The sequence below is a fragment of the Pieris rapae genome, chromosome 12, assembly GCF_905147795.1.
Source record: "Pieris rapae chromosome 12, ilPieRapa1.1, whole genome shotgun sequence".
Lineage (NCBI taxonomy): Eukaryota > Metazoa > Arthropoda > Insecta > Lepidoptera > Pieridae > Pieris > Pieris rapae.
This window is the reverse complement of record NC_059520.1, coordinates 3,416,975-3,430,669: the sequence shown is the minus strand read 5'-3', so window position 1 is coordinate 3,430,669 and position 13,695 is coordinate 3,416,975. Positions and strand designations below refer to the sequence as shown.

Sequence of the window (13,695 nt, the reverse complement as noted above, 5' to 3'; positions counted from 1 at the left end):
TTTTGTTGTTATCTTAAAAGATAAGACGGCGATAAGTAATTAAATAATTTATGCCGTAAAACCGAGACGACCCGTTTATCCAAACTTGAAAAACAAGATACAAATTACAATAATTACGTGTTAAGATAAAAACTTTGAATTCGCGACATCTAGGGCCTTTAGTGCTATGGAAGGTCAGAGACATCTATTGTTAATAAATAAAACCAAAATTTTACTCGTCTCTTTCATATTTATAATTAAACGACTGATTGATGAGTCCCATATAACTTTTATTATATAGATTAATAAATATATACTTAGTGAGATAATGCGTGTGCCTGTTTTCAAGAGTTCAAAGACGGTCTTATTATATACTGAAGTGATTTGTATTAGTATTTTGTTGTTATATTATCCAATGCGTGGTTTACAAAATATTAATTAAAATGACTTAAAATCAAATGCGCGCCTGTCCAGTATTTAATGAGTGATTAATTAATTATTAATGTTTTTTGTATTTTACTGTAATTTTGGAAGTTCATACAATAAATATCTATTATAATTTAAATAATTTATCGGAGAAAAAAATAACAACAATTAATAAAAGTTTTTTATTTAAATTATTGTATTTACCTTATTTAAATATAATATTTTAAATGCCACAAAATATATTAACAATTTGAATAAAATTATTTAATACTAAAAAGTTAAGGCACTCTATGCATTAATAACTAATATTACTATTTATGTTGACATTACCGAGAACAGTTTATTAATGACTCTTATAATAAAACAGATAGATAAATCTGTTAAAACTACTTTCATCAATGAAATAATTTGCTTGTATACATACTACAACTATATAATTTTGCACTTTGCGTCTAGTATACAGGTAATTAAAAAGATAACCATATACATAACATATATTTCATATTAATAGACCATAAATATACTTCTTACTTAGTAATTGTTCACCATCACGTGATTTATATTTATCATTTACCAGACTTTTGACTATTTTAAGTTATTGATGGTAATAATTTCACAAATTAAATACTCATCAAATTTATAAAATGCAATTATTATTAATCACAAGATGTGTTAAAAATTACAGAAGAAGGTAAAGATTTGATATCATAAAGTTTTATATAATTACTAAGTAGATAGGTAAATAAAAAAAATATTTGAATCTACATAAGTATTCGCGATTATATACAATTCCGCAATGCTGTATTTTGCGTGAAAAAATTATAGCAGATTACATATAGCAATATACAAACCCTCTAATTCATAATAACAAAATCAGTTGCAAAAGTACTTTCCCTATATACATTACACATCAATCAACATAAATAAGGTTTTTTTTAATGGATTTAATTTGTGCCAACTGGGCACAAGGTACTTCGCCAGTGTCGTGTAGATGGCAAATTAGTTTCGAAAAAGGCGGGAAAGGTTCAACAGTTTAACGTGACAGCACAGATTGACAGGCGAATATTGCCAGTTTATTTAATTTGATCATTATACTAGGATTACAGTTGTTTCATTTAAAATAATTAACTAAGACGTCCAGATCTGGCATCGGTAATTGCACCCCATAGTTCTATGATGAATTCATCGGTAAATCCGAATTCTTGCAAATCGCTATTATCAATAGCATCGGCCAGTTGCATCGAGTTCGCTTTGCCTTCAGCGAGATCCCACATTTGGGTGGCGAGTTCTGTGTCGTTAATGCCCATGAATGATTCTAATAGTTCGTTTATTTTCTCTATTCCAGCCTTCGATTTGTCATCATGCTGAAACAAAATAGTGTTAATGAATATTTATATCGCATGTGATTATTAAACTAAACTTAATAACACACCGCTTTACAGAGGAATTGTTCTCTCATTAAACTGAAACACAATTTGTTAAAAGAAGACTTGCTGGATTTTAAAAATCTTATAACGTTTTGCTTAAAATAAAATATTTATAAATGCGTGGAGATAGGAAATGCAAGATATTTTGATAAATTTTACTTTATCTATGATAATGAAGGTAGATTATAACATTATATATACATATATACAATGTCAGAGTTGCGTATAGATTCACTGTATATTTTTTTATTTCACGTGATGTCTATTTACTTTAACAAAAAAATTATTATATATTAATTTACCTAATTAAAAATTATAATTTAATTCAAGTATTAATATTAATTTAATTTATTAACTTTGTGTAAGTGAAATGACAGTAACAAATGTCAAATGTGGAATCGAAATATAAGTCGTGGTATAGTAATAGTTTTACATTCCTAAATAGCTTCCATAATTATAAACGAGATGGCGCTCATTAAAGTTTTGCATAACTCAAAACTTAGCGATTCAAAAGAGTGGCGGAAATTTTATTGCCAGTTATTCTTGCCCGCTCTAGGCACTTGAATTGCGAACTGGTAATAAATTTAAATTTATAATTTATTTTACTTATTTCCTGAACATTGATTTTGACTTTTACAATATGAATTTTTACCTCATTTTCTATCGTCGCTTGTCCATTGGCTTTAAATCGTAAGGTTTCTTTTCCTGAACCATAACTCTTTTTTCCGGATCTAGTTGAACCACTTTTAGGTCCGATACTGCCGAAGCCGCTCTTCAGTGGTTCAACGAGTCTAATAGTAAAGGTAGTTCCTAAAGGTATTTCCTTAAGTAATTTCGCTACTTCATAGTGCCTCTTTCCAACCATGCTCTCACCTTCTAACCTCTCGATGTGGTCTCCAACCTGAAAAACGAATTATGAACTTAAATGGCTGACTCTAATAGATTGTTTCCTGTTTTATTGTCAAGCGGGCAGTGACCTCTGATTAAATGGTCCATACACAGATGTATAATTTGTAAAGAAAAAAATTATCAGTCTGTGCCCTCGGTGATTTTTGTATATAATTTACAAAACTAAGATAAACCGACATATAACCTGCGGTAATCGAAATTACCTTGCCCAAAATTTCTGAAGATATTTCAGAAGTCATTTTTTTATGAAACATTAAATTGACTAAAATTTGTTAAGTTAAATACATGTGTTTTACTAATTTATAAATGCAATGATTTGAATTTATTTTAATTCTATGACGACGACATAAATGAATAAATATATATTTAGTGACCTTGCATCCTGAGACGTGTTGTTTCTTAATACTTTAGTATAGACTTCTCTATTTTAAAATTACTTATTTATAGCTAAAAAGAACACTATGGTCTATTACAAACGAAATAAAATTCCATTTGCAAATAAGGACTGTAATAAATTTGAAAATTCCGTTTTCAAATTTATTACAGTCAATTAATATAAATGGTAATCTATTACATTCTGTATTATACTGCTTGGACGTCTCACTGTTCATGGAATTAAGCACGTTACTGAATGATGAAATATATATCTGTATAAAAACACTTACTTCTATATGCGGTATCCGTGATACAATTGAATCTTCTTTTATCCTCTTAATAAATGAATAGCCAGCACCATTGTCAGTAATGGTTAAGCCGAGCGAGTCTTCCGTTTTGACAATTTCAATTTCCTTTGGTCGACCTTTTCTGTGTGCGAATATAAAGTCTTCTAATCCAATTTGTCCGCCTAAGAGTTTCTTCATGTCCACCTTGTGCGAGTTCAACGTGCAGAACAAAATCTGAAACCGTACAAATATTCGTATTACACAAATGTTGGACGTAGTCTAAAACTTAATATTATTGCGAGATTTTCTGCGGCTGCCTCGAGAAGTTCAAAATATCTAATTATTTAATTATTAATGTATGAATTTATGTGACTTTATTAAGAAATATGTACAGTTTCGTTTTAATTATACTTCTTTTTTTAGATTGAATGAATATCTATCTATTTTAACGTAGTATTTTTTCTAATCTATGATTTTTCGAAGATATAAGAAGAAGAAGAATAAAAAAATATCGAAAGCATTAAAACAGAATAGAACAGAACGTAACTAAATAACGTTTGAAAATAGAATAAATGACTTTTTTTAATATCGCCACGCCACATGCGTGATAAAGGATATTCCGTACTTTAATTAGAAAAATCTCCTGCACACCTGAGTATTTCAGGATATTACGTTTGTTGGACGATGTATTGAAATATACCATTTATTGGTTTAGTAATTAGACATACATTATAAGACATCAGAATGCACTGCTGTGATTATGTGTCTGTGTATTGTTTGACTATTTGACTGACTGCTATCGGGACTTCCATGAGAGACGACCTACAGTGTGTTGTATTATAGTGTCGAGTACTATAAATAGTATATTTCATTTCTCCAATAATCATAACACTGGACAATGTAATTTTCCTTAGAAATAACATGTATCTGTCTCTCAATATTATAATTTAACTTTAATTTAATTTAACTTATAACTAAAGTGAAGAAAAGTTTTGTTTTCCATATTGCGTTCCTACATATAAGATTTTTCGATTACTTGTATCATTGAAAGAAATGATACCGTTAAGGAATTTCCCGTAGCAAAATATTGAAGCACTCTTTAATCCCAAGAATCAAAAGTGTTATTGAGGAAAATGTATAGAAAATTGATTCTTGATTGGTAACGGGCGTGAATCGGTTACCATTATTGAAGTCATATATAAGGTGCATATTTTAGATATAAAGTAGAGGGCATAATATTCTTATTTAAATAATAATTGAGCATATAAGTTATTAGAATTTTATATAATCTAACGGACGCGACAAATGTTTCTAAACCATTCTAGAATATAAAAAACTTTAATTATCAAGACTTAAGATGCACGCGCTCATTTATTTATACAACGATATTTTTTAATTAAAACTATCAGTGCTTCACGTGCTTTACAGGAAACCTGATTCCAAGTCATTCAAAAGTACTTAATTGGTATTATACTCAGAAATATTACAATAATTATTATTTGATTAACATGTGTCAAATTGTTATTAAGTACTATTAACAAAATCAAACTAAATTCTCCAACAAATTAAACATTTTCATTTTTGTTAACGAGCATCGGTAAAATAGTCACAGAACTCTTCTAAAATAGAGATAAAAAATTTCACCGACGTCGTCTTCATATTAAATTTGAATCTTTTCGCCTAGGGGTAACTGGCTAAATGTTATTGGCTAACTATATGATCTCTAAAAATACCTATTGTAAATATTTATCGTTCTTATCATTTACCAAGGTTTCTGATTACATTTGTTCCATACTTTCGTAACGAAACATTATATTATAAACGTTCTCGCAAGAGATTTACAGACAACCAATATGTAGTAGTTTGTAGCTAGAGTTATGTAATCTAACATTAGTTAAGTTACATTAACATATATTTTAGTTAATAATTAGAACCGCAAACCAAATGTGAGCAATCACACTGGAAGCCTTTTAGTTATTCCCACAATCTTAAATCGGAATATAAATTCTCGTTTCCGACAATATTAATTATTTATTTCAAATTTGTTTAAAAGGAAAAGCTTACATCTAAAATACGCTAGATATATAAAGAAAAATAGGTTTATCTGTGTTTAATTGTGAACCTGCATTTCAGCAAACAAAAATAAATCTAGCATCAAGTACATAACTCATTGAAGAAACTAAATATCTTATATTGTTTAGTATGTTTAACAAGTAGTTATATTATGGTGCGAAGTATTAAAGTGTTCTCCCTGTAAGGAGACGGGGTGCATTTGTGTGTGTGCGAGAGTGTGCTACATACCCAGAAGTGTCACTTAGATTTAAGAACCCTTAATGTGGCGACTGACATCGAATTATATACACGACATTTAAATAAGTCAAGTTAGTTGTAAGCGTCGCAACCCCTACTTTTATGTTAGTTAAATAAGGTCATGTTTTAAACGATACAAGCCAGTTGACACGCAGATTCAAACAAAGAGTTTCATTTATTTGAACATGAAAACAACCGCTACCTAACTACGTAACTTTAGAAAACATTTATATGAAAGTACATAATTAATTAGTAGTAAGTAAATTAAATAGTCGTGATATTTCAGCTGTTATATTTATTATTAATACTGTAAAAGCTGAAAGGTTTGATATTATTACTTCGGGAGTAATGATTTTGTAGTGGTCATTTTATTATTAATGTTTGGTTGTTAGTCAATTTTGTATGGACTATAAATCTCTCTAAAATTGCTTGCATTTATTTTATTATTTCTAATACATAGAATTTACTTCCGTTTAAATCGCATTAAAAGAAATGACGGAAACCCAATATTTTTTCACGAAAGTGTCAAAAATACTTCAGATATTCTGACGTGATCTACTAACCATAGACAGTATAACATTAGTACATATCTATAATTTTAATGACAGTGTATAAAAGCGGTGATAGCTGATACAACAAAACGTTTTTACAGTTCACCTTGACATAAAATTTTGTTAGCTCAATGCCTATTAGCGTATTTATGATGATTTTTGCGAGTTTGCCGAACTTGTTTTGGGATTTTCATACAATTTACTCTTCTCTAGTATTGTGAGCACCTCCAAGCTTGGTTAACTAACAGTTATATAATACATAACTATAATTCGTGTTCAACAATTGTAAGACTAACAAATAGTCAAATTAATTAATTTATTTATTCATTTATACTTCGTTACCTTAAGATACATATAAAAAACAAAAAGTAAGTAGGTTACATAAGTTTTTAGACAACGTTCGGCCTTATCGCTAACAAGCGATTTCTTCCAGGCAACCCTAATATGGAATTATAAAAAAAAAGATCTACAGAGGGTAAAGTACAAGAAGTGCATAATTAATTAACAAAAGAAACTCAATTAAAATCTAAAGAGAAAATATAAATAATATGTAATAAACAGCTCACAATTAATATATTACATACTAGCAGACTCGGCCAAGCGTTGCTGTGGCTAAGGTTTTTGTTATATTACATAGTAGTAAATTAATCAAGGGAAACCGTAGGAGAACTTATGTGAAACGTTGGTACCACGACACGGACCTAAACTAAACTACCTTTAACTCAGCGCCATCTGTTAGAATTGTATCAAATAATAAACAAATGTTAATGTTATCGTAATTTTAGTAAGGATGCCTATTTTTTTTGAAAATGAAATATAGCCTATGTCACTCAGGAATGATGTAGCTTTCCAACAGTGAAAGAATTTTTCAAATCTGCCAAGTAGTTTCGGAGCCTATTCAATTCATACAAACAAACAAAAAATCAAACCTTTCCTCTTTATAATATTATATATATATAGTATAGATATATAAGTAGTAGCTAATTAGGAGGCAAAAGAAAAATTATCAAACAGAAGATTTTTAAATAAATCTAAAGATTGAGCTCGTCTGATATAAATTGGTAAGGAATTCCATAGCAGGATACTTTGCAATATTATTTTAAACTATTGGCCATATTAAAGCAAATGGTGGATTGGCGAATAGTCACAATTTACTGTATACACGCGTGTACCCTAGTAAGTAATTTGAATGCTCCAATTGTCTCGGGTTGCTAGGCAGGCGATCATCTACGTGCCTCAAAAAATATCAATGTTCTGTTTTTAGCAACAAAACAGAATTTATCTACTTTCGTTAAGATACAGAAACGAGCACTAGCTCTGGGTCACCGTTACTAACAGGCACCAACTTTACTTTATTAGCGCCTGTGAACCCACGGCCTAAGGATATCTACTCAAAAAGTTATTGAAGTTGGAGAAATGACAATTTTTTATTACCTACTATTAAGAACTATCACTTAACATCAGGTGAGCCTCCTGCCCGTTTGCCTTATGTTCTATAAAAAAAAATTTAAGCTAAGAAAATTATAAATACTGTATATTTGTTTAATAATCAACTATACAAAAATCATGATTGTTTTCTGTTTTTTTAGTCTACCACATCTTATTTGTTATGGAATTTGAGATTTATTGTTGATTTTACAAATTTCCATACATTATTAAACTTTGATTATTGCATAAGGCTAATTACATTACGTTAGTCACAAAATGCTGAAATTTCTGTTCATCCGATTGGCTTCAAGGAATGCGTTGCCACAACACAATTTCCCAATTTGCACGTAATATTATACGTTATATGAGAACGCCCCAATCTGCAATCGCCTGGGTCGATTCGCTTCCTGACCAGCCACCCGTGCGTACTTCCGAAACGACAAAAATCTGGTCATACATAATATTATTCAGTGTGTTTTTATTCCTATATAAAACTGTATCATATATTATTGATTAATCGTCCATTTACTTACTTTGGTTTAAGTGTTCAAAATCGAGATTAAGAGCTGTGTCTGAGTTCTGTACGTCAAAAATGTATTGGTTTCTGAATCTCACCGTAAATTCTTGGAGAGTTACCAGGATCGCAAAGTTAAGAAACAAAACATTTACGTTGAAAATTACACCCAAATTTGTTACAATAAAGACCTAACAATTAACGAAAATTTAAAGTAGAAATCACGCTAATAGCGCTCATAGCAAATATAGCTGTAGGCTGGCTACTTGAGTAGCAAAAGAAAAGGAAAAAAAGGCGGGGTCCTAACTCCTAACATACCAGCTCAAAGATCAGATTGGCACGCTTAAGCCATTAAACCAACACTGCTCATAACTGTTGGTGGCATTAAATCTTGTATTTGAGCAGTTGAATCTAAAAATTCCCATTACTTTATTTCATATTATCTGTTATAATTATAGTAGGAAATTCTATTCCAAATGTGGCACCGTAATATGTACGGATGGTGTGTAAAAGGTAATAAAATACTATGATATGGTTTATAAACATGGTGTACAAATATGACAAAGATTGATGAATCAGCATTTACGTCCTTGCCATTTTCACTTGGCATGAATGCCCTTTTGTTCACGGTATCGTTCGACTTTCATGGACATCTTGAATTTATTGAAATACTAATTTAGGAGCCATTTTATATTCAGTTTGCACATAGTTGCGTGCCCAATAATTCGAAATAACTGGAAACCATCAGAATGGGTGTCGTTGATAGTGGGCCGTAGAGGATGTATTCGTATCACTTACAATTGTTTTGAATAAATTTAAACTAACATGCAGGTATGTATAAGAACCGAAAATTATATACTATATGTAATAAGAACAAAGTTAAATTATGGAACTATTGAATGATTTGATTTGAATTTTTTAACGATTATAATTTAAAATCATTTCTGAAACGGAAAGTTTCTCAGAATTCAATTTTGTTAGTTTTGTTTATTTCTGACAGGTATGACTTGTTTATAAGCGATAAAGCTTATTTCCTATACTCTTATTACTGTTATTTTATACAATAATGTTTATTTTATTCATATATATATTATCAATACTTACTAGGTATAAGACAATAGCGTTTCGAGTATATAAAGATTTTGATCACGATAAGGAATTGCAATTCTCTTACAATATGTCAAATGTTTTAATATATTATATTTACTAGTCTATAAAAACCATAGTAAAAGGAAAATTTATTAATTGCATGATTCAGCGCGTTGTTTCAGAGCATAAGGAGGAATTACGTCACTGCGAATAACTTCCACGCAACTTACCAAAACGCATTATGAAGATCGCTGTTGGGTTTATTTTTTTCGTCTATCTGGTTGTCTTTGTATATGTTTTAAGTTTACTAGCAGTATTCAAAATTATATATGAGAATTTATTTATTTATTTATTTATCCTTTATTGCCTTATACAAAATAGAGAATAGAGAGAATTTGTTTAAACAGTCTTACTTGCTACTACTTACTGTAAAAGGCGTCATGGTATTGATAAATCATAATCTTTAAATTGTGGTATATGATTAATTATCATACTTTATAAACTATGAATATTATGTGGGACATGGAATTGAATCTATTCTACTAAATTGGACTAAATGGCACATGTCTAAACCAATAAGTAATTCTTAATGTATAGGCGTTTCAAGAACTGTAGTTCATGTATTTCGATATACCATATATTTATAACGTCATATTATATAAATTTTAAGTCTCCGTGGCAAATAATCGCTTATCTATAACTTTCACTTTTAGATTGAACATGTTTAACCCCCTTTCATAATAGTTTGTAGGTACAGTAAGAAAATAAGTTTTTTTATATAATAGGGCGGCAAACGAGCATACGGGACGTCCAAAATATGCGGTCATCGCATCTTCTCTCATCGTATCTCTCAGGGAAGACCTCACCGGGAGTCGATTCGTAGCTTTCAATATATACATGTAGGCTCTAATTAATAGATTTTAATTCCTCCATAAATAGTTTCTAATAGTTTTAAATAAATGCATTTAATATTGTTAGCAATAGATTTAATTAAAAAAGAAGCGAAACGACAGCTAAATAAATAAATATAGTAAATACCTATATCGGAAGAAACACTTCTTAACACAACAGTGACACTATACTGATTAATACTAGTATGTTATATTACTATTAAATATATTTCTACTTATATACTGATTAGTAATAAGATATAAATTCTACAAAGGTAAATAATTCCATGCCATAGTGTAAGTAAATTAATGGCGGTTGCAGCTGCAATCATTGTCATAGGTCACAGAGCATAGCAAAACACAGACCACACATACCCAATGGCATTTGTTTTTTATTAAAAACATGACGTGTCGTGGTAATTGATATAAAATTCTGATATCCATATTTTATAAACTCAAATTCGACATTTTATTACATTCAATTATTAATGTTTTTTCGTTGTATACATGCATTATACGGTTTATAAGATTAATTTGATGTTTATCTGCCTAATTCATTTATGATGTTAGTGATAAGATTGAGGTTTTTATAGCGTTATCTATAATAATTAAAATATTAGATCACTTGCGACTTCTTTTCGACGGTTGAATAAAATAAATATCGCTAGTTTTAAACTAGTGTCATCGTGATGCAATATGAAAAATCATTGATTAGATGTCGTATAATGATTCATCGAAATATTTGTTTCAAGTTTTCAGACTCAGTATATAAGTAATAGTTATTCAGATTTAATTATTGAGTGTTCGTATCACGCGATTTCAAGTAGGCTTTGAATAAAATGTTGTATTAGATACTATAAATATAAAACGTATTTAGATAAACTTTAATTTCAAGATAATTGAATGAGTAATTACTAATTACCTACTTAATGAAACTGGGCATCGTTCATGCAACAGAAATGATTACATAACTTCCTTATTTAATACGGCATATAACATTCTACCTAGTCTGTGTGACGAATGAGAATTATTTCGCATAGTTATAATCTATTGTATTTACTCTAAGATCTATTACCTAACGACGCGGACGGCGGAATTTGCATTACATATTACCTTCTTAATAATATTGTTTTATTTAAATTGCTAACGTAACTATCTATCAAGAATAACATATTAATATTCCTCACATATTTTCGAAAACTTAGATAGCTTTCATTGTAGTAATTCGTTTGTTTTCTAAACGTTTTACGTACTTGCAAAGTATTAAAACACGATTACGAGATTCACTGACTAAATAGATAGATAAATGGTCAAGCTGCTCGATTTATTATCTAAATAGTAAATCTAGGTGCTATATGTTTTCTATGCCATAAAGTGGGTCATGAATTTATAGTTTAAACACACGATCCGGTTTTGTATTTTATTACATCCACGTTAACATTTTCACTCGTTCGTGCGGCTCAATATTTTCAAACCAAAAAAAGTTCGTGAACTAGTATCTTACTTTGCCCGCATTGATTTGGGGTGGACAGAATAATATTTGGAAATTAAATGATTCATTTGTTTTTTTTAAATTAGTTACATTACTGTAACTGTACATTACAGTTCTAGGTTTTTCTATAAGTAGACAATTAGTCATCACTAAGACTGTCTTATCAACCTTAATAAATGATATACCTATACCTAGTAAAATGACAAATATTAAAAAGCTTGAAAAATTAATAGTTATCAGGTTTCATCGGAGTGCAAAGCAAATGATAATAAAACATGTCTTATGACATGAGATTTATTTATTTATTGATCCACTCAACAACACTTTTAATTTATTTCTTGATTATATTTTTTCCATACTTGTAACCTATTCGTAGGCTGCTTAGGTCCCGAGCGCCAAATAGACCAAAAACGTATACATTTTGCGTCTACAATCAAGATTGAAATTTGCTCCAAAAACTAGATAGATACATGAATAAATTACTATGATCAACACAAAAATTTCTTGAAAGATAAGCGATACTTGATTATACGAATAATCATCGTATTACAATAGTTTCGATGTAATATTTCGTGATATTCGCGTAAATTAAGGCTTATAAAGTGAATATCCGAAAGAAAAATTTAAAGAGAGATAGTTAATAGTTTACCGATTCCACTTACACGAATCATACACAAATACCAAAGATATGTATAGCCAAAGATTAGCGATCGGCAAGCTTCAAGCTTCTACAAGACTTCCTTATTCGTGGTATACCTAGTCACCGTTATCAATATTATTAATACTTAGAATAACAATCCTTAAATGACTCATTAAGTAAGTTTAATATTCAATTTGTTAAACGTTTCTAAGTTCCTATTAGAATGTAATTTAAATTTCAATTAAATTGCCATTAAAAATACAAAAATTCGTTGTTAGAAAGTAAATATCTTTCTTATGCTGCATATCTTATTTGTAGATATTAATTAAAACTAAATAATAAAATTATTAGAAATTGGTAAGCTAAATATGCGCCTCGTAAATACATTTACCAATATACCTACAGCCCCTGCCTAATAACTAATGCTGACCTTGACTTTAATCGTTTATAAATTTCATTATTAGGAACCACATTTTCTTAGCAAAAAAGTTTTACCCCAATTTAAAAATAAAAAAACGTGTACTATTGAGCTATTAAGACTTTCGATACCATAATTTGGAATCAAATGACTACCTGTTATCACATTAAGTGAATTACTTACATCTTCGGGAGGGAAGTCGTAACATTCTGCAATTTTCTGATACAGTTCCTTGACATTAGCAAATCCTGATATTAAGCCAAGGGGGCTTCCCTGTGCCTGTTGACAATGAAACACTAACTGTGTCTTTTGTCCATTGTTGTTATCAACACCGTTAGATTGATTGTGCACTTCTTCCACAGGAGGGGGCGGCACCGGTGGAGACGCGTATTTAGAAGTTTTCTTCTTAAATAACGACATGACGAAGTAACGGTAAAATTAAGGTTTCTTTGGTATCAAGTTCAAAACTCACTCATCACACCCGCGCACTGTAAAATTATAATCACTATGAGAACATTAACAGCTATCAACGCGTCATACTTTACGATAAGTTATCAACCAATGATATTGGAGGATAAGATTATGGCACACTATAGAAACATTATTTAAAGACGAATGCCGATGGCAAAAGCAAACAAATTAAACGTTTATCCAGCAGACCGCTTGATGGATGACTGAGGAGTGAGGACTGAGGAGTGAGGAATGGGGAGTGCCGAATAGCGAACTGCCGAGTGAGGACTGAGGAGCGGAGGAGTGATTGGTGTTCGAACAACGCGTGGCCCTCGTGGCTCATTTTACGTTAAATAAATTTTGAACAGCATAATATATGACGTCATTTTATTAGTTTATAATGATTTCTAGCTTTATGTAAAAGATTTACCCCTGCTAGCGCAGACAGGAGTATTTTATTGTTGTCAAACATGATACATTTTATCTATGTTAAGGTACTTACTACATTTT

General features: G+C 30.1%; 1 protein-coding gene across 1 annotated transcript; it reads right to left on the bottom strand.

The window, feature by feature from the left end:
- Positions 1–1,344: 1,344 nt before the first annotated feature.
- On the bottom strand, positions 1,345–13,423 carry LOC110998480 (PDZ domain-containing protein GIPC3). The gene is made up of 4 exons (XM_022267155.2): positions 12,919–13,423; positions 3,407–3,637; positions 2,485–2,733; positions 1,345–1,769 (listed from the first exon to the last, which is right to left on the bottom strand). The coding sequence occupies exons 1-4, from the start codon at positions 13,153–13,155 to the stop codon at positions 1,530–1,532; spliced, it is 957 nt and encodes a 318-aa protein (XP_022122847.1). The 5' UTR covers positions 13,156–13,423; the 3' UTR covers positions 1,345–1,529.
- Between the last annotated feature and the right edge of the window lie 272 nt (positions 13,424–13,695).

Excerpts from the sequence above, each read along its gene's own strand:
- LOC110998480 (XM_022267155.2), bottom strand. The coding sequence starts at position 13,155 with ATGTCGTTATTTAAGAAGAAAACTTCTAAATACGCGTCTCCACCGGTG. Across the intron at positions 3,638-12,918 it reads ACGACTTCCCTCCCGAAGAT|ATTTTGTTCTGCACGTTGAA; the intron begins GTAAGTAATTCA and ends GTACGGTTTCAG. Across the intron at positions 1,770-2,484 it reads AAGCGACGATAGAAAATGAG|CATGATGACAAATCGAAGGC; the intron begins GTAAAAATTCAT and ends ATTTTGTTTCAG.